This window comes from Botryllus schlosseri, chromosome 8, assembly GCF_051294905.1.
Source record: "Botryllus schlosseri isolate E-star chromosome 8, Bs_hap1, whole genome shotgun sequence".
NCBI lineage: Eukaryota > Metazoa > Chordata > Ascidiacea > Stolidobranchia > Styelidae > Botryllus > Botryllus schlosseri.
In genome coordinates, this window is record NC_137243.1 from 13,388,692 (window position 1) to 13,411,107 (window position 22,416).

General features: G+C 41.1%; 1 protein-coding gene across 1 annotated transcript; it reads right to left on the reverse strand.

Annotated features, from left to right (window-relative positions):
- Window positions 1-320: 320 nt before the first annotated feature.
- Window positions 321-16,263, reverse strand: LOC145444871 (uncharacterized). Its single transcript, XM_080322915.1, has one exon. The coding sequence runs from the start codon at window positions 7,955-7,957 to the stop codon at window positions 5,870-5,872; it is 2,088 nt and encodes a 695-aa protein (XP_080179041.1). The 5' UTR covers window positions 7,958-16,263; the 3' UTR covers window positions 321-5,869.
- Between the last annotated feature and the right edge of the window lie 6,153 nt (window positions 16,264-22,416).

The window sequence follows — 22,416 nt, forward strand, 5'->3', positions numbered from 1 at the left end:
TTTGACGGTAATTTTTGACCGGCTTGCCGAGAGCGAAATTTGATAAAAGGGGAATCAATCGAAAGCTACCGCGGTGCTGATTGCGAAAATGTAAATTTTATTCTGCTCGTTGTCCTCCATGGAGCCCCCCAAAATCAGCCTCGAATGTTGCATTGTAACGGAGTTTGGTTGTGACGCAACCAAGCCGTCTGAGCAGCTCATGAGCAAGTGCACACGAGAGTGAGAGTGTGAATGCTCAATCGGTTGCGCAGTTTGCGCTACTCCTCACCTGCTCCCAGACGGCATGATGGTTGCGTCACAATACCAAACTCCGTTAAAGTGACTCGAGTCAAGTCAAGTCATAGGAAAAAGGTGACTCGAGTCATCCCAACACTGCCTGTAGAGCAGTGGTTCCAAACCGGTGGGGAATTCCCCACTGGTGGGGAATAGACGCATTTGTTAAACATTATATGGAGGATAGTCTACACCAGGGGTTCTCACCCCGCATGCGGCCCGCAGACGTATATTTTGCGGCCCGCGACATCTTTCATTATAAACACAATTACTAATGACACGGTATTGTTACAAATTAATTTAGATACTTAGCTCTTTTATCACACCGTCTCTGTTTCGTTTGATTACTCATTTTTGAAGACAGTGGTTCTCAAACGGGGGGTACGCGCCCCCTTTGGTGCGTGAAGCATCTGAAGGGGGCGCGACGCTGCGGTCAACTGAAAAAAATTTCGCGCTGCGCGCAATTTATGCCCAATTCATGGTTATTTCTCTGTGTATAGTCCGAATTTCATATTTGAGAATTCTCTAATCAACGGCGATAACCTTCCATGCCATCAAACTAGCCGTTTGTATTGCTAGCATTCTGGTTGCATTTTGTTATATGACGATAAGGGGCACGAAATTTTTCCCTATCAAAAGGAGGGGGCGTGGCTTAAAAAAGTTTGAGAACCACTGATTCAATGTGTTCTCGTTTCTTGATATATGCTCGACTTCAGATTGTTATTGTTTTGAATCGTTATTCGGCTGGACTCTGGTTCAAGAGAATCCCGCAACGTAGTAGGCCTACACTTTTAAAGAGTGTTTGACTCACTGCGAACGGTTGTTGAGATTGCCGACGACGTTACAGAAGCATCGTTTAAAATTGCTTCGAAAATCGCTAAACCCAAGAAATCTGACATAGAAGGTGTGATTTCAATAAAACCGTAACATACTTTGCGAATATTTGCTGTTTCCGGAACTTTGCAGCAAGGACAACATCACCTGACAAATTTCGAAGATACAATCGTCTGATTCAATCCTGACCAGACGAGTAACATCAATATCAGTCAATCTTTTATCGCCTGTTCTGAAACACGTTGCCGCGTAGACTACTTTTATGCAGCCTTGGATGATCCCACCGACATTGTAGCCTATAACTAATTATCTGGTTGAATTTGATCAGAGTGGACATATGCAGAGAAATGCTGGCTGGGCAAACGTGGGGAGGGAACCAGCGAAAAATATAAACTTGACAAAACTGACTTCTGTAACTATTGGTACAGGGCCCCAGTCATAAACGGAAAGGAGAAAGGTTGATTGGTTTGCTCGGAAATACCCCCAAACACCAGACTTCTTCTCATATCACTCAGAGCTCAATGTGATAGTGGCCTCTGTAACGCAAAAGTTATAGTAATTTTATACTTGCTCGCCCACGCATTGAAACAGAGAGTTCGGCTCTCTATGGTGGAAGGATTTGAAGTTGCATATATACCGACTTGACAACGAATGTTTGTTTGTTTTTGGGGTATTCATGGTGTTTGTCGACTACTATGGTCATTTACACCAGGCCGATATTCTTTGTATTTTCCATAACTGCCGACTTATAGCACGTCCCACCTCTAGGCTTTTGTAAGACACCGCTGACGCGGATGAAGTGACAACGAATGTAATGCACGCTCCATGAAGGGATATACATGCGCCGCTAGAAGATACATATTCTAAGAAGCAGCAGCTGCAAACTTACGAACGCTGTCCATTATTGCTTTATAATGCATAGAAATGTACTATAAATGCCAGTATACGACTGGTAAATAGGCTACAATAGCCTAAATTTAATTTAGCCCAAGAATACAAGGTAACATTGTTCTGCGGCCCACAGAGTCTTTTGCTGTTAAAATGCGGCCCGTTATACAAGGGAAGTTGAGAACCCCTGGTCTACACAGTTACGGAGACATATGCGCTATTACCGTTACCAGTTAACTGCTCTGGAATGTATGTATCGAAAATTATATAACGTGTTATTAAAAAAAAATGAACTCTGGATAACCAATGATGGTGTTACAGACGCATCAAGCACGATCAGTATGACGTGAAATGACGCTTTTGCTAAATTTTGAGGGTCACCGGTATCGGTTCACAATATAGGCGATTGTCTTGCGTACTCGTGTGGTTGTGCGTCTTGTGTACTCAAACAAACAAATACAGCTGCTCCGTAATGACAAAAGTTAAAAGGAAATATATAACGATAGTTTTGGGTAGTGGGGAATAAAGATTCGGAATAAATATGAAGTGGGGAATGAAGACAAAAAGGTTGGGAACCACTGCTTTGAAGTGTTCTAGCTCGCTTTTACTGATTCCGCGCTAAACTGGACCGCAGCTATCCTGCTCGCTTCGCTCAACCTCAATTCTTGCCGAAAATGATTCATCCGTACATTAGAGGAAGTGGGGGGTTGCGGTTTTTTGGTGCCACAAAAGTACACAAATGCAAAGATAGAGTAACGTGGTTTAATTACCAATTCTGAATCAATACATTTTTATGCCTTTTGAAGCATTAATGGACAGCGTTAGTAGTTTGCTGTTGCTGTTTTATATTTTTTATGTGAGAATATGTCATCTTCCAATAGTGGCGCAAGTAAATCCCTTCATGGATCGTACATTGCATGCATTGCCAAAAAGTCGATATATGCACCTTCAAATCCTTCCACCAGAGAATGAAACTAACTGTTCCAACTGCTTTCGTTACAGAGGCCATTAATTAGCACTGTGACCTCTCCACCTCTCATGCACACAGGTTATTAGCTGTGCAATGTCTGTGGATCGCCAAATGCTAGGCTAAAGACGCCAACGTGTCCCAAAAATCGTGTAATCGTCTAACGACTGGAAGTTCGAAATTTATGAGGTGATTTTGTCCTTGCTGCTAAGTTCCGGCTACCGCGAATACTCGCACGGTATGCCAAAATTTTATCAAAATCAAAGTTCGTCTAGCACATTTCTTGGCTTTAGCGATATTCTAAGCAATTTTGAACGATGAGTCTGTAACGTCGTCGCCAATTTTAACAATGCCTCAAAATATGGATTGCTGGGATTTACAAATGGTATCATTTTATGCTTCTACGATTCCTTAGGACCAGGGCTTTGGAGCAGCCGTAAATTTGCATTGCTCCAGCTCCGGAGCTTTCTTCTATCATACATTAGCTCCGGCTGCAGCTCCAGAGCCGCATTATTACCACTGCTCCAGCTCCGGCAACTATCGAATGGCTCCTTTTTCGATTTTCACACGCTGTGCGCTGCGGGATATAATGCCTAATTCGAAACATTTTGTTGAAAATAACCCTAGCAAGCGTGACGGCAGTGTTTTAACGGGAAATTGGTGATCTGAAAGTACGCGCAATTCGTTTTACATGAATTATAATAACCCACTACATTTATGACAGGGATATATATATCCCTGATTTATGAAAACATACGTAGCAAACATCGTCGCTTAGCACGACCAAAAATTTCGGGATTTGACATGTTTTATGGAATGTTAATTTGCTGTGAATACTCATTAAGGATATGTCCTACTACCACATCAGCTACTGCGAAGCCATTTTTCTTCAGCGCCCCCCGAGCCCAGCGTCCCATGGGCGTTTCCACCCCCTTTAAAATCGCTAGCGGCTGAAGGCAAGGTTAAGAACCACTGTTCTAGATCAGCCATATTCCAGACCAATGCGGTGCCCACGGACCCCAGGTAGCCCGCAAGGACCAGATGAATCACCCGCGGGCCGGTTCTAAAAATAGATGGAGTAGCAACCCTTACCGGTGAGCTTTTACAAAATGATATTGATTTATTTAGCTGGTCTTGTGTAAATCACACTTATATGCAACATAGTTACTCCCGTCATTTACCCGTTTTAAAATTTTAAAGTTTTTTGACCGTAACTCGTTTTGTGTTCACAATAGAGAAAACTTTCTTCTTAGGACAGATAGAAACATGATGTTTTGGCAGCTTTTGGGCTATATATCATGACTCTACGACCAGTGGTTGTCGAGATGGGCAATTTTACCCCATCTCGCGCAGAAATTGGGGGGTTGCCGGCTGGAAAATGGGGGCAATCCCCCAAAACCCATTTTTCTTGAAGTTTTAGGTCATTTGTCGGGATCCAGGAACCCTCTTCTTTCGATTTGAAAAAATGTCATTTTCACTCCACCCTAGACTACCCATACATGTCATGGAAAGGCCGGAAATGTGTGCTCTCAACCAAAGCGACTAAAGAAAGTAACGACACTCGCCATCAACAGCGCAACGCGTCTCTGGAGTCCTACACAACAAACGGACTAAGCCAAAAGATATCACAATAATCTGACAGATCCAATGTATAGGGATACCTTAACAGAAAGATCTCTATAAGTTGAATGACACTGCGTGAAAATTCGTAGGGCCTTAATGCATTCTGTGGACCCAGTTCTACCCTTACAAGTCAAGGAAAGGCTGGTAATTTGTGTGTTCGCTTCTACCGAAGCGCCTATGAAATTTTGCCAGGACGTGAGCTTAAAGGGGTTAAGAACCACTGATCCAACATGTCTCTTGTAATTTCAGGTCCATTCTCGATTATATTAGTACATCGATATAGTTCCTCCTTGCAGTCTGCCGCAGAAGCACTACTGTCAAGTGGCTGCTGCGCCACTGGTTCCTGGGAGTACGGACTACCTAACTGAATAAACCACACGAAACGGATATTCAAGTTCTCAAGTTCTGTCTGCTGCTCAAGTTCTGTCTGCTGTTTTTGATGTCTAAGTCTGTCTGCTGTTTTTGATGTCTAAGTCAAGGCATCACAAGAATACAACGCGATGGGATCTTTTGCCACCATCGAAGTTTGTATTGAAATAAAATTGAGCATGATGGTCCAATACCCGAAAAAGAAACTGTGCAAACGAAACATTATTGGACGAACATGAATTAAGATCAATGAATTACAGAGATCGATGGTAAATAACACGACATCATAAAGCGGTTGAGAGCAGCGTCATAATGAGGCGAGATATATAATTATGCTGCAATCTAGGTGAATTGCAAAGACAACGGAAAAACATAACAATACTTCAAGATTGATAAAAAGAACCACTGATGAATAAAATAATGGAGTGACCAGTCTTACTGTGGCACATTGCGGAAAATATCATAGGCTGGATATGGTTGAGATTACTCTTTTCAGGACTTTTTCCTGCGCGGGCCACACCTATGGGTTTTTAATACCGCTATTCAAGACGCCTGTTCCATGAAGTTGTTTGAGTCAATCATTTCCCAATCATTTCTTCTTGCCACCCGCATATATATACAAATCCGGCAATCAAGAATTCCATGAAGTTTTCCAAGCTTTCCATTTGCGATTATTTACACCAGCAGTCCAGCTTCAGCATGAATATCAAGATATCGTTTTGAGTGCCATTTTCTTCTTTACAACAATTATTACACCACATGACTCATGAAATTTATCTTTTAAGAAAATTCCTTCCCTCAAATATCGCAGCATGATAATCAAGATGTATTTTTAAGTCTGATTTGGAAGTAAATACATTCCCACATATATCACATACATAGACCCTTGACACCAGCATACGTTGTCTTGTGTCTCTACTCTTTACTCGAGAATTCTCTCCCACACATATTACATTTATGGGCTTTAACACCAGCATGCGTAACTATGTGTGTGCTGAGACTACTCTTTTTTGTGAATTGTTTCCCACAAACATCACATTTATGGTCTTTGACAGCCGCATGCATTACCATATTAATCTTGAATTGACTCTTTCCAGCAAATTCTTTCCCGCAAATATCACATGTATTGTCTTTAACACCAGCATGCATATCCATGTGTCTGTTGAGATTAACCTTTATTGTGGATTCCTTCCCACAAATGTCACATGTATGGGCTTTATCACCGGTATGGATAGCCTTGTGTGTGTTGAGAGTGTCCTTTTGTATGAATTCTTTTCCACAAATATCACATTTATGGGCTTTAACACCAACATGCATATCCATGTGTCTGTTGAGAGTACCTTTTTGTGTGAATTTCTTCCCACAAATGTCACATGTATGGGCTTTAACAGCAGTATGGATAGCTTTGTGAGTGTTGAGATCACCCTTTTGTGTGAATTGCTTCCCACAAATGTCACATGTATGGGCTTTAACGCCAGTATGCGTGGCCATGTGTCTGTTGAGAGTACCCTTGTCTGTGAATTCCTTCCCACAAATGTCACATGAATGGGCTTTAACACCAGTATGGGTAGCCTTGTGTGCGTTGAGATTACCCTTTTGTGTGAATTCTTTTCCACAAACATCACATTTATGGGCTTTAACACCAGCATGCACATCCATGTGTTTGTTGAGAGTACCCTTTTCTGTGAATTCCTTCCCACAAATATCACATGTATGGTCTTTAACACCAGTATGGGTAGCCTTGTGTGCGTTGAGATTACCCTTTTGTGTGAATTCTTTTCCACAAACATCACATTTATGGGCTTTAACACCAGCATGCACATCCATGTGTCTGTTGAGAGTACCCTTTTCTGTGAATTCCTTCCCACAAATGTCACATGAATGGGCTTTAACACCAGTATGGGTAGCCTTGTGTGCGTTGAGATTACCCTTTTGTGTGAATTCTTTTCCACAAACATCACATTTATAGTCTTTAACACCCGCATGCGTGGCCATATGAATCTTGAATTGACTCTTTCCAGCAAATTCTTTCCCACAAACATCACATTTATAGTCTTTAACACCCGCATGCGTGGCCATATGAATCTTGAATTGACTCTTTCGAGCAAATTCTTTCCCACAAATATCACATTTATGGGCTTTAAAACCAGCATGCATATCCCTGTGTCTGTTGAGATTAAACTTTACTGTGAATTCCTTCCCACAGATGTCACATGTATGGGCTTTATCACCAGTATGGATAGCCTTGTGTGTATTGAGATTACCCTTTTGTGTGAATTCTTTCCCACAAACATCACATTTATAGTCTTTGACACCCGTATGCATGGCCATATGAACCTTCAATTGACTCTTTGCAGCAAATTTTTTCCCACAGACACCACATTTATAGTCTTTGACACCCGTATGCGTGGCCATATGAATCTTGAAATTACTCTTAGCAGCAAATTTTTTTCCACAAACATCACATTTATGGGCTTTACCATCAGTATGGATAGCCTCGTGTGTGTTGAGAGTACCCTTTTGTGTGAATTCTTTCCCACAAACCTCACATTTGTAGTCTTTGACACCTGCATGCGTGGCCATATGAATCTTGAATTGACTCTTTCCAGCAAATTTCTTCCCACAGATGTCACATGTATGGGCTTTATCACCAGTATGGATAGCCTTGTGTCTGTTGCAAGCACCCTTTTGTGTGAATTCTTTCCCACAAACATCACATTTATAGTCTTTAACACCCGCATGCGTGGCCATATGAATCTTGAATTGACTCTTTCGAGCAAATTCTTTCCCACAAATATCACATTTATGGGCTTTAAAACCAGCATGCATATCCCTGTGTCTGTTGAGATTAAACTTTACTGTGAATTCCTTCCCACAAATGTCACATTTATGGGCTTTACCACCAGTATGGATAGCCTCGTGTGTATTGAGATTACCCTTTTGTGTGAATTCTTTTCCACAAACATCACATTTATAGTCTTTAACTCCCGTATACATGTCCATATGAATCTTGAAATAACTCCGAGCAAATTCTTTACCACAAATATATCATGTGTCACCCACATGCGGGAATTCTTTTGATTATAGTTATTGCAACAGATGAAGAAACGTGATTCTGAAATATAGCAGAATATTGTTACATCAGAATCTATCATAATAATTTGTAATCTTATTAGATTAATAACTGTCTTTCAAATATAAGCAGCTCATGTTCATAAAGCAGATTTGGAATTTCTCTTACTCAATCTTCACAGATACTGAGGTAGCAACGGTTCTGTGTCAAATCCCCATATTAACAACAAACAAAATGCATATGTAAAAAAAATACCGTATACATAATAATTTGGATATGTAACTATCTGCGTAGCCGTAAATGCTGGTGCCGGCAATATGATCCTCAAAATCGGCATGTCCAGGAACCCAGGAGATTATGGACCAGAGATCGTGAACCTATGGCTCGCGAGCAATATATGGCTCTTTTGAGTATAAGATATGGCTCTTTGAGAAATTAAAATTTTGTACAATTCATCAATATTGCATTAACTTGTTAGTAACTATTCATAACGGTTAGAATAATTAATTATTCTTGTGGCTGCATAAACATGCCTTTGAGAGATCAAGACAGTGGGGTATCCAGGGTTGTGGGCTTGGACCACCCTCTTTTCAAAGTCCCTAATTTCAAGTTGCTGTCGCAATGGCGACTAACAGCACTCGTGAATTCGATTTACCCACCAGCGCCTAGAAATCTTGGATTGCACGCAGTGGCGGTTCGTGACAATATCGGGTGTTGGGGCAAGGGATTTTAATTGTCTAAATGACACCACAATAGTGAATTCTAACGTGAAAATGTGACTTCGTGGTGGTCACACAATGTTTGTATGGGGTATAGACGTTAGCCATGGTTAACAAGGCTTACGTATTTCAAATTATTCGAAAGAAAATATGCAGTTGGCCTACAGTTCATACCTGCATATTTTAACGTTTGTATCAGTAGGCCTATTGCGCGCGGCGTGATTTCATAGTTGCAAAATGTTCAATGACGAGTTCATTGAAATCTGTTATACCCAGATTGAAAGCGTTGAGAATCGTGAGCACATCTACCGCGTCGAGCCTAATTAATGCAGCAAAGTTGATAAAAGTGATGTTTCAACTTGGTTACTACTTCGGAAAACGATGTATTGGAATATAAACAAGTCAACTCAAGCCGAGCAATGTCGCCATCGGGAAATATCGAGACACCGTTTGCAGCAAACCACATGCTTCGGATCACGATACCCAATTCAGGTCGAACTAGACTACTAGAGACACTGCCCCTGGCACCAGCAGTGTATGGCAAGACGTTCTTATTCTGGCTTATACGTGAGCCATTGAATTATATCGAAAGAAGAATAGACTGATCAAGTGATGAGCTGTTACCCGTCATCGAACACGAACTAGCTATCGCGCTTGACCGGGGGTTGGAAGCAAATGGCTTGAAGGCCACAATTTCACGGTGAAATTGACATTGGAGAATATAAAATTATTTGAATGCAAACCGAGAAACTGTTTCATGAGATAATCATCTCATCACCTATCTCAGTATGAAATACAGCTAAAATTAGCACAGACCGTGAAATCCGCAATGCGGTAGTTAGGCCTATGTGTCAGATCAGCGTACATCTCTACCATACTCGGCCTCGATAACGAAATTACTGTGCTAATCATTGAGTGTCAACCTCAGGACTTGGCACAACGTTCGATACTAAAATCAAGACATACCGCCCGAAAGCTAAAGAATGATCTAGGTATGGAGCATCGTTAATATCAATAGAGACCAATACCGGTTTTGCGTAAAATTTATTAGCGATAAATAGCGAGTCAGCTCTCACTCGACTCAGGAAACAATACTACTACTCACATAGCTCAGTGATAAAACTTGGAACTTGATGCAGCGTTCGACACCAACATTAAGACTTACTATGCCAAATGTCATGACCGATCTCGGTATGGAACATCGTCAAAATCAATGGAGACCAATACCCGCTTTTGAATAAAATCTGTTAGCGATACATAAGGATCAGCACACAGTCAACTTTGGAAACGAAATTACCACCACAAACTTAAAGTAGCAACATTGAAACTTGCAGCAGTGTTAAATACCACCATCACGACATAGCACACCAAGTTTCAAGAATTTTCATCCTGCGAAACACAGTCAAAATCGACTTATACCAGCAAAGGTCGACTCAACGCATAGGACTGTAACAGAGTTCAGGTATAAATGCCACTGTTACATCACACTGACAGACGAATCGCCAATTGCCCCGGTTGCTCGGTAATTTGATGAATAAGAGAAACTATAGTTCACTGTTTCTTTATTGTGAGCGGCTTTGAGAGAACAGTCAGTGAAAGCTTGTTATGAGCGCTATAGGGGCAAGCCCCGACTAGGCATTTACAAAGCAAAAACACAGAAGATAATTAGATTTTCGTAGAGACTTCGCTATATATTGGTAGGCTATTTATGAGCGAAAGCACAAAAAGAATGCAATTTTTACCGGGATTTCGGTACATATTGATTGCCGAGCGTCTATAAATGGTAAATCATTGTTATTGAACATAATTTTAGGTGGGGCAATGCGCCAGTTGCCCTATACCAGAGGTTTCAAACACGCGGCCCGCGAAGGCATTTTGGAATTTCAAGTATTCAACAATATTATATTCAAGTGCCATGTATCTTTTTTAGATATAAGAACTTGAAGTTCACCCTGAAACTACTATAAAAATCACTGAAATCTCAACAAACTTCACTATTTCATCATTTTTAAAAGTTACCATGCGGTAGAATATATATTTGAGTGCCATATATCTTTTTTAGATATAAGAAAGTTCACGCAAAAACGACTATAAAAATCACTGAAATCCCAACAAACATCACTATCACACCACTTTTAAAAGCTACCATGCGGTAGAAGATCAGCTATTACGTCCCATTTCTAGTTCATGATGATAAAACATGACCCGTTGATGATTCGTGACTGAATATTGTGCTTTAGTTTGGTGCGACTTTTCGTAAAATTACTCGATTTCGGATTGACTGGGTGATTAAATAAGAATGACTCCGAGTTTAGTCGGGCCAAACGTTAAAATCATATAAGGACTTGCGACTCTCAACAGTGACTTGGTGATCCTACAGACGCAGCAATCTATGAAATTGTCATGGGGAATAGTGATATATCAAAATGTCGTAGCTTGCGTTGCGTAGGGTATATTTCTATCTAATCAGGTCAGCATGGCAACCATTGGCATTCTGTGACCCCCGTGACGTATAGTTAATTACATGCTAGGCGTTGTTTGTTCTCTTTATCCATGTCATTATCGGTGGCGAGTAAGGTAGTAGTACGCTCCACAGCTGTAACACCAATGACTTCTTCGGCGATTGGACATTTCTGTTCCATGGGTTCTTCACCAGGGTCCGTATACCCCTTTGGGGTAAGAAGCACCACATCAGGGGGTACGAGATGCATTGTGGAATCAGGCCTATATGCTATGGAATATTTTATTGGCCAATTTATTCAACTGGAAAGTAGTCTTCGCGCTACGCGCAATTTCATGTGAAGGGGCTTTCTGGTTTTAATATAGGCACCATCAGAAATTGTGTTGAAAATGAACAGGGGCTACGAGAATTCTTGTTGGAAGCACAAGGGGTACGATCGCTACAAAGGTTAAGAAGCAATACTATTACTATGGCTCAATAATTATTATATTTATGATGTTGTTGAATGCCGATTTAATTTGACTTTGGCAATGAAAATAACAATAGCCTACTTATCAGGAATATATCATAACCAGGATTAGGCTACACCGCTCAAATATCAGATCAATCTTCATTATATTTTAAAATATTGTACATAAAATCGTGGCACATCAAAGGTCCAATAGCTGAAATATTATAACCCGACAATTTTACGATGTCATAATGCATCGTCTCGCATGATGCCTATAACTCATTATTTTAACAAATTATGCCCGGCACTAAAACAATTTTATTCAAATATTTATAAAATGTGATTTTTTCCGTGTCAATCGTGAATAGTACAATAGTAAATTACATTTTCTAGAAGTTTGTGGAATGCCTGTCAGCAAGGTCCCGTCAAATAAGGCCTTCTTGGAAATTATACATTGAATATCCCTATTATCGATGCTGCGGCCCGCGACATCATCAAAAACAAAGAAATTGGCACGCGAGCACATTTGAGTTCGAGACCTCTGCCCTATACAATGAGCCAACACTGATTACACGATACCGTGATTGACAAAAGAGAATAGCAGACATCGCAACACTTGTATGACAATGCAGTTTTCAAATACATATTGCCTTCCTGATCTATGCCTAGAAATACAATGCCTTCGAAGCGGCATTCACAGTTGCAAATTCAAATTTAAAACAACGCCATAGCTATCCATTTTCTTGATTGGTTAGTAGCTTTCTAACACCGCTGTAAAAATGTAGGTGTGTAACGCAACGTTACGATAAATATTTTAGAAGTCGATCAATACTTAGATTTTCAGAATCAGCGCGACAATTACATTTTATTAATATCAGTGATTATAAATTCAAAGCGATTTACGAGTTGCGCTGTCGCAGGCGGGGCTTGGCCTGTCTGTGCTTCATCTGAGCCTCACCTCTCCTTTCGCGCTTCATTTTCGAACAATATGAAAAGTCCATCATTTTAGGAATAAAAATGTTGAAAATCTAGTCATTCATAAACATCGATAGAAGATACCAATAACCATTGAAGGGTTCATAAATTTCCTCACTCATCCCTGACAACATCTGAGGCAATTGGCTCACTTGCGTCCCCTAACTCCACACTACTGACGTCTCACACGGTGGGTATGTACTGTTGTAGTGACTATGTTTGGCTCCACCCACCCATATGTCACCAATATGTCACAGATGTTCAATTGTGACGTAACAGTTGATTGGCATACATGGCTCTTTGGCAGTTACAATTGAAAATATCGGGCCAATATGGCTCGTTAGTCGAAAAAGGTTCCCGCCCACTGTCACAGACTAACATATACACAAATATACCCCGCATATCGTGTTAACCGGTTACGATAGTATAGCAAAATTAACTGAGAAGTCTACAAATCGATCAACTGCTGTGGCTTAAAATCGGCAGTGCTAAGCCATCATTGTTTTATAAGTGTCACTAGCTAGATCACTAACATTTCCAATCCGATAATATTGTGATATGACGAGAAAATGACGTCACCAATTTCATATCACATATCAATCGCTAAAACTGATATTGTCTTCGAATGTAATAAGTAGGACGATATTTTTTGACATGTCAAAATTTGTCAAAGAATTTGACCTCTGCAACTGCAATTAATTTTTATCGTAAATTTTGCACTGTCGCTGAACTCATTTGATATTTTACAGCTTGTTGGCTAGTTTATAGGCCTACCGCTGTAGACTGTCTATTGCAGTGGTTTTCAACCTTTTTTTAGACACGCCCCCCTTTATGACAGTGAAAAATTTTGCGCCCCCCTTATCGCCACATCACAAAATCCAACCGGGATGCTAGCAACCCCAACATATTGTTTGATGGCATGGAAGGTTATGACTGTTGAGAGGATTAAAAAATATGAAATTCGGTGTATAGGCCTATATACAATGTAAAAAAAATAACCTCGATTTACCGCAAAATGTCTGGAAGCAGGGTGGCCAGCCAATTGGCAGTAATATAACATTACCGTCACTCAATGTAAATTTAACTTACACTCGTCTGGTAATCCAACTTTACATGCTATGACTGTAATGTTACAGTTACCTCCGGTATATCCAATCTACATGTTCTCCTGGTACATTTACGACTGGGACTGTATTTTTACCGCCTACCTACATTCTGTCCGTGTAAATCAGGATTACATGCCAGCTTGTAAATTAACGTACATCTATACCAATCCCAAAGCAAAGCGATGCTAAAATATCGGAAAAGTTTCTTCACACTCTCAAAACGACATAGGAACAAACTGTATATTTTTTATGATTCATGATGACATAGTTGTTGATGGAAGGGTATTGCTGCTGGAGGTCTAATTCTTCTTTAGGAGGCATGCAGTACAATGAGTGGTCTCAAGAAAAGGTGAATTAATTCCACCGCCAGATAAACTTCCAAGTGTTTCTTTTTCTCGTCCTCATTCGTTCTGTGTAACTAGTATCTTGCAGTTCCACTAAAAAGAATTCATGTGTAAGTCGCTTAATTAGGCCGAGTTCCTAACCTAGACATGGCATTATAAAAACTAATACAAATGTGGCCAGATAGTGTAGTTGTATAATCCACAGCTGCAACACCAATGGGTTGCGGGTTGAAGTCCGACCGAGGTCGACTCCAGAATCCCTTCTTAAGTGTTGGAGGTTTATCTAGGCCAGTGGTTCTTAATCTTTTTCGCTCCAGCGCCCCTTTTCATAAATTGCCTGGGTCTGGCGCCCCCCTATTTTAAGGAAAGTAGTAAAAATCAATGGGTGAATGGTCGGAGTCCAGCAGGTCTATTTGGAGGGTTGGGACTTTACTGTTGGAAATATTTCGCGCTTTAATCGCTCGAGTCCGTTTTACACCACCCGAATTCACCTCTGCGATTGGCAATACGGGGAAGTTAATTATATTGGGTATTGTTTTATTGATTTGTGTGACTAGTAAAGCTACTGAGAATGTGGTGGAGATCTTCGCTCACATTGAATTTAGTACTGTACCCAGCTCTTAACATGAACATGAATGTATTCCAAATAAATCAACCCATATTTTATAGCGTTCATGTATATTGTGGGTCACGAAACTAAACAGTATCATCCTTTATGATACGATGAAGTAATATTCTGACGATTTAATTTTGTACCTCTCAAATACTAATAATTTAGTTTAGTTCATCATTTTGGCCGTAAAGCTCCAAAGCATCTTCAATGTACAAAAGGCATATCACTCACAAAAGAGGTACAGCAGTGCCTCGTCGATTTCGACGTGATGTGCGCTGCATGATGCAATATACCTAGTAGGGATGGTGTGAACATGAGGTTCACGTTCGCGTTCTGTGTGCCAACCTCAGAAATTTAGAGGTTCACGTTCACAAACGAACCTTTGTAGGTTCTGCAGTGTGAACCTTTTTCGTATATTACAATTTTCACTTCATTACGACATCTTTGGTCGAAATTTATTGCATTTCAACAAAAGTCAACACTAAACGAGCATGTACCTTGACAATCTCAGAAATTGTACTTGCTTTGTTACACCCGCAATCACGCGACATCGTAAAAGCGAAATACACTACGTGCACCACACTACACTACATACACTACATCATAAGAACGAAATACACTACATGTAGGATTGTAGGCAGTCGGCGAATGATGCTTATTCAACCAATCCATGAATTTGATATCGTTATCTGGTGTAACAAATCTAGCAGGCGTACGGGTCAATCTTGATTTCATTTGTTTATTGTATCATAAAAACCAAATCCGCGCGAATTGTTGGGATGTTGGCTACTGCTGTATAACTTGTTAATGGGGTAATAGCCTATCGGTACCGAGTATAGAAACCCGTTTTACACTCTGCTCGATATGAACGTATAGCAATACTCAAGACACCGAATACACTGTCCTAGTGTCCGCTCTGAGCTAGACCGTTAAGGCCTAAGCTATTATTCCCTTGCAAGTCGTCGTCGAAATTGTTGCCAAAGCGACGGAAGATATTGATGTCATGGTATTATTATATCATTTGATTTCCTTAGTTGATACATTTGGCGACGTTTAAAACGTCATATGTACTTCAGCATTGTGGCATTATGTGGCCCGAGTCGTCGCTAGGCATAGGCTATCACTTCACTGAAATAAAGGGTTGGAATTAACAATATGACGTCATGTGACGTTATGAGGTTCACGTTCGCGTTCACACAGAACCTTTCAAAAAGGTTCACGTTCACACGAACCTGAATCTTTGGCAATTAGCCCGAGCTAACGTGGCGGGAGTGTTTTAACGGGGAATTGGTGACCCAAAAGTACGCGCAATTCATGTTACATGAACTATAATAAACTACTGCATTCATGGAAATATCGCATGTGTAATTTTCGCGCGAAGCGTGACGAAAAATTTCGAGATTTGACGTATTTTGTCGAATGTTAATTTGGTATAACTCAGGGATAGATAGAACTGTTGTTCTATTATATCATCATATGCCCCTACTATACCATCTACTGCAACGCAATCTTTCTTCAGCGCCCCCCTGAGCCCAGCGCCTCCCATATCGCCCCCTGAGCGTTTCCGCCCCCTTTGAAATCCAAATCGCCCCCTGGGGGGCGCTGGAGACAAGGTTAAGAACCACTGATCTAGGCTCCTCATCGCCATCTCATCCGTGTAAGAGGTGTCTTATAAAATGCCTAGAAGTGGGCCGTGCTACAGAATAAAAATGATGAAATTGGCTCGGTGTCAATGACCATAATAGCTGACAAACACCCTAAATACTACAAACTAACTATCTAATTAAGACAAATGGGGTAACAAAATATAAGAAGGTTTGAAGTACAGGTAGCCTACTGATACATTGTGTGATGACTGCTTCTCATTTTACATGATATAGCAGAGATTAACGACTTACCATTATTTTACATGTATAATGCGCAAAATTTTCTGATTTTGTCCTATTATACAGGGGTACAAGCCGTGAAAAAATCTCTTTCAATAAAAAAATTGAAATCACGCCTGTCTTCATGATTGTTTCCAATCACGCATCAATTTCACAGCCACCGTGCCCAGAAATTCGTATTATCAGTGTAACGCGCTGCCAATTAGCGAGAAGTCGGGAGTCGTCTGCACAGCACACGGTCTCCTGCTGAGTTGGTTTGGCGTTTGTGCACGAGCGAAATAAGGTACTTGCATGTGCGCGGCAATCCTTGCTGCTTTATCACGTCAACGGCAGGCCTGAACAGTCGCATATACAGCATGCCACGTGCGCAAGATATAATCGCTTGCGTGATCAGTCGCATCTCCAACAGGCCTGGTGCGCACGACATAACCGTTGGCTTGACCAATCGCATCTGTAATAGGCTTCGTGCGCAAGATGTCGTGTCGCCAGCCTGAACTATCGCGCCGCCAGCCTCACAGGTTTTGACTGCTATCTACTATCGTTTAAAGACAATGCCGTTAATTGTGTAATGATTGTTCATGTTCAATAGTGGCATCGCAAAACAGATCGCATACTCAATTGCAACTATTCGTGCACTGAAATGCAGGGTGCGTAGTATGCATGGGTAGAGGATTTTTCCCAGAATTTGCATGCCATTTTAAGGGTGCGTATTATACATGGGGGCGAACTATACTTGGAAAATTACGGTACTTTACCTAATGTATTGAAGCAAAAGGTGCCTCATTTGAGGCGTCATGTACACCAAACATATCCAGCAGTGGATGAAAACATATCTAAGCTATGGCACTGTAAATGTCATTAACAATCCGACAGTTTAAACTACTCCGCGGCGGAGCATGCGGTGTCGCAAGTCACTATATAAGTTGACTAATATCCCAAAATAGAACAGAGAATGCGGCTAATGAAATAACCCTAACCCTAACCCATCATGAAATCTATGTCATCACAGTAACTAATACTACGCAGTACTGTACCTTTTACGATGCGTATCTCAAACATCAGTCCTAGGAATCTTCAACGAAAGTCTCCACTTTCTTGAATCACAACACGCTTCGCACCACCCTTTGCTCAAACCTCAATAATGACCAGACGGCACACAGGTCGCAGAAGACTTCGAAATAAGTGATATTCATCCGCTCACATGCGCCACCAATGATATTTACTGACCATGTTATAATGTTTAATTTGTCGTTTTTTCATACAGAAACATCTATCAACACGTACTGTAATTTTCCATGTATAATGCGCAAAATTTTCACGATTTTTTGCCCTAAAATCGGGGAGTGCGTATTATACATGGGAACAGCACGCTTGAAAAAAATCTCCCTCGATAAAAAACTTGAAATCACACCTTTCTTCTTTTTTGTTTCCAATCGCGCATCACTTTCAGCCATCGCGCCCAGTAATTCGTATTCTCAGTGTTACGCGCTGCCTATTAGCGAGAAACGTGTAACCAATTAACGGAGCAGCACAGCACGCGGCCTCCTGCTGAGTTAGTTTGCTGTTAGTAGCGAGCGGAAACTAGGTCATTGCTCACGAGCGAGCATTGCTGCACGCGCGCCTAATTCATTGTGTCAGAGACAGGCCTGAACAATCGCATATTCACCAGGCCATGTGCGCAAGATGTAACCGCTTGCGTAATCAGTCGCATCTCTGAAAGACCTGGTGCGCACGACAAAACCGTTGGCCTGGGCAATCGCATCTGTAATAGGCCTCGTGCGCAAGATGTCGTGTCGCTGGCCTAAACTATCGCGTCGCCGGCCTCGCAGGCTTTGCGGCTATCTACTTTTGTTTGGAGGCAATGCCGTTAATTGTATAATGATTAGCAATCGCATCTGTAATAGGCCTCGTGCTCAAGATGTCGTGTCGCTGGCCTAAACTATCGCGTCGCCGGCCTCGCAGGCTTGGCGGCTATCTACTTATGTTTAGAGACAATGCCGTTAATTGCATAATGATTAGCGTCAGGGTGGAGTGAAAATGACTTTTTTTTTCAAATCCAAAAAAGGCCTTCCTCAATCCTGACAAATGACCTAAAACTTCAGGAAAAAGTGACTTCAGGGGATTACCCCCATTTTCCAGCCGGCAACCCCCCAATTTCTGTGCATGGGGGGGTAAAATGGCCCATCTCGGCAACCGCTGGTCGTAAAGTCATGATATATAGCTCAAAATCTGCGGAAACATCATGTTTCTATCTGTCTTAAGAGGAAAGTTTTCTCTATAGTGAACACAAAGCGATTTATAGCCAAAAAACAGTAGAATCGCCAGTTTTCCAAATTTTGACGTTGTACAGTGCAGTTATTTACTCTTAATAAGCCATGTTTTGTTTTTACAGATTGTTACGCTACACCTAGATACTTTACAAAGTAGCCTATCGTAGGATTTATTGGATTTATGATCACAATTATGGTGCGAACTAGACGAAGTGGAGAACATATCAAGATTTTGCATGGTGGCGAAAAGTTTACTGGTTGTGAAGTTTCCACCTGGTTTACTGCCCACAAAACGGCAAGTGATACAGAGAATGCTCCACTTTAAGAACTTTCGCACTAAAAAAGCTGCGTCAAAAGTTGCGAAAGAAATCTATGACATATGGGTGTTTTGCAATGTTTATCCTTTGCACCAACGTAGCATAACCCGAAGGATTCAATCGCTGGTCATAGATTTTAGTAAACTCGACCGGTGGCCAAAAAGCAAACATACTAAATCCTACTTGGAAAAGCAAGCAATTTTTTTATCCAATGTAGATGAATTGTATGACATCTTCTGTACAGATGAGGATCAACGAAAAGAGTTGGAAAAACAGCATAAGTTGCGAATGACTGAGGAGGATTGGAAATTTTACAATGATCAAAAGGGGCCACGTGCTGGAAGATGTCTGGATAGTATCGTGCCTTTGGATTCATCTGACCAAATGTTTGCACGCCGGTTAACATCACAACTGAACGCCAGAACTTCCGCACCCGCAGCCCAAAGTGAAATGGAGGTCGAACTGTATGCTGGGCATGCCTCCGAGTTTGAATCAACAAGCACATATTCTTCCACAATTCACAGTCACCTTTCCAATATTTCCAGCTCTTCATCCAAATCAACTGAATTCCCAACCCAGAATCGAAAAAAATGGCCGAATCTTGCCAGAATGTGTGAAAGATTTCAAATATCAGACCGAGCTGCAGCTGCAGTTGCTAACAGCGTTTTGGTAGATGTTGGATTGGTTACCGATCATGATAAAAATTTGGTGATTGACCGAAGCAAGTTACGAAGAGAATGTGACAGATGCAGAGAGGCACTACGGCAAGAAGAGCAACATAACTTCAGTATGGTGGATGGTATGTACTTTGATGGTCGTAAAGATGCCACACAAATGGTTATGCACGGTCCAAACGAGAAGTACTACAGATCTCTTCAATTGGAAGAACACTATACTGTAGTTGGTGAGCCAGGGAGTTATTACCTCACCCACCTTTCTCCTGAAGATGGAAAGGGCATAACCATAGCTCAACATCTATTCAATGCAATAAAAGATACAGAATTGCAAGATAAACTGGCAGTTGTCGGTACTGATGGCACTGCATCCATGACAGGAAAACATAATGGATGCATTAGAAGCCTGGAAGAGTTGCTGAATAAGCCACTTCAATGGATAGTATGTCTGCTTCATGCTAATGAATTGCCTTTGCGGCACGTGTTTGCAAGTCTCGACGGTGTTACAAGTGGCCCAGATACATTTGCCGGTCCAATTTGAAAAAAACTACATGGAAGTGTATCTTGTTGGCCAGTTACTCAATTCAAAAAGCTCTCGCCACCACTTTTGGCCTTTCCAAAGCTCCCACCCGAAGTTGTGAATGACTAAGTACGGACCAGTTATATGCTTATAAAATGTGCTGGGCAATTATTCAAGGAAACGTTGATGATGACCTCGCTTATTTGGAGGTTGGACCAGTTGTGCATTCAAGATGGCTAACTTTGGGATGCAGAGTTTTACGGTATTATGTGACAGTTGATGAACCGTCTTTGAACCTGCAGATTCTGGCTCGTTTTTGCCTTGAAGTATATTTCCCGACTTGGTTTGAGATCAAGCTAAACAAACATATAACACATGGATCCAGAAACTTCTTCAACTTGATTCAACGGGTTTTGAATTTCCCTGACCAAAATGTTCGGAAAATTGCTTTGAATGTCGTGATAAGAAACGGGTATTTCGCACACCCCGAAAATATTATGATTGCAATGCTGGCAGATGATAATGCAGACATACGAAATAAGGGTGTGACCAAGGTGCTTGCGATTCAAAAACATGCCGCTGAACAAAATTCACTTATGGACATTGAAAGTCAGAGCAGTTCCAACCAATTGAACTGCGGTCCTATTCGTTTATTCTATGTCCCTAAGTTGAACTTGGAAGCAAAGGCATACCACAAGTTGGTTAATATTGAAGCTTATCAACAACTTCCTCCAGCGATTGAGCACTTAACTGATGCAGAGTTGGAAGAATGCCGCGAGAAGCCCCTGATTTTGCTTCATCCATGTCACAATCAAACAGTGGAACGACATGTAAAGCTGGTAACAGAAGCCTCAGCACAAGTCTCCGGATTTGAAAGACGAGATGGCCTCATTCGCCAAAAAATCAAATCTCGTAAACTGATGAAAAAATTTGACACAAAAATGCATTTTTAATATGTCGTTAAATGTGAATGTTTCGTTGTGATGTTTGGAACCGATTTAAAAAAAAACTGTGTTGTGAATATATTTGTGTTATGGGCCCAATATTCGGTATTGTCAGTGTATTACTTTTCTTTTCAAAAAAACTGATTTGATGACGGATCAGAATTCGTCAAAATAAATGCTGAATTTCAACAAAATTGTGCTTATATATTGTTTTTTGGCTATAACTCATTTTGTGTTCACAATAGAGAAAACTTTCCTCTTAAGACAGATAGAAACATGATGTTTCCGCAGATTTTGAGCTATATATCATGACTCTATGACCAGCGGTTGCCGAGATGGGCCATTTTACCCCCCCACGCACAGAAATTGGGGGGTTGCCGGCTGGAAAATGGGGGTAATCCCCTGAAGTCACTTTTTCCTGAAGTTTTAGGTCATTTGTCAGGATTGAGGAAGGCCTTTTTTGGATTTGAAAAAAAAAGTCATTTTCACTCCACTGGTTAGCATAGGTCCCCGTGCTTCGAGACATATTCTGGATTGGCATTATAAGAAAACTGCAGTGAAATACAGACACTCATCGGTTGGCTGAGGTCGGGAGAACACGGATTTCAGGGCATATGCCAGCAAAGCTCTCAAACAACAAGGCACAATACCAATAGCTACACAGACACAGCTTGGGACCAAGACCAGCTTTGCAATATCATGCATTATCTATTCCATAGAAAAAAGGGACTGGGGTTATTATGATTTAAATGAGTTGAGAATACTTCATGTAACGCATTGTTTTGAATAATGTCACTGAATGATTAAATACTATTTTTGTTGTTGTAGATTAACCCGCACTTTCTCATAGCCTGAATATTAACACATCCAATTAGCAGCTTGTGTTAACAATGTAATCACTGTTGTCCATTTAGAAATAAAATACGCCACGGAATATACTTCAAACTTTTGGCTCGGCCCGCAAACCGATATATTACAGTAGGCCTACTTCTCATATACACCGCCTGGAAAAATAATTGCCCACCCTTGTACTACAGTATTCACGCCCGTAATATTCCTCAGAAGTGCAGCCCGAACCTGAAGGAAAGTGTCTATTCTACCGATACCGG

Bases quoted from the DNA above. Each gene is read 5' to 3' on its own strand.
- LOC145444871 (XM_080322915.1), bottom strand. From the start codon at position 7,957: ATGGACATGTATACGGGAGTTAAAGACTATAAATGTGATGTTTGTGGA.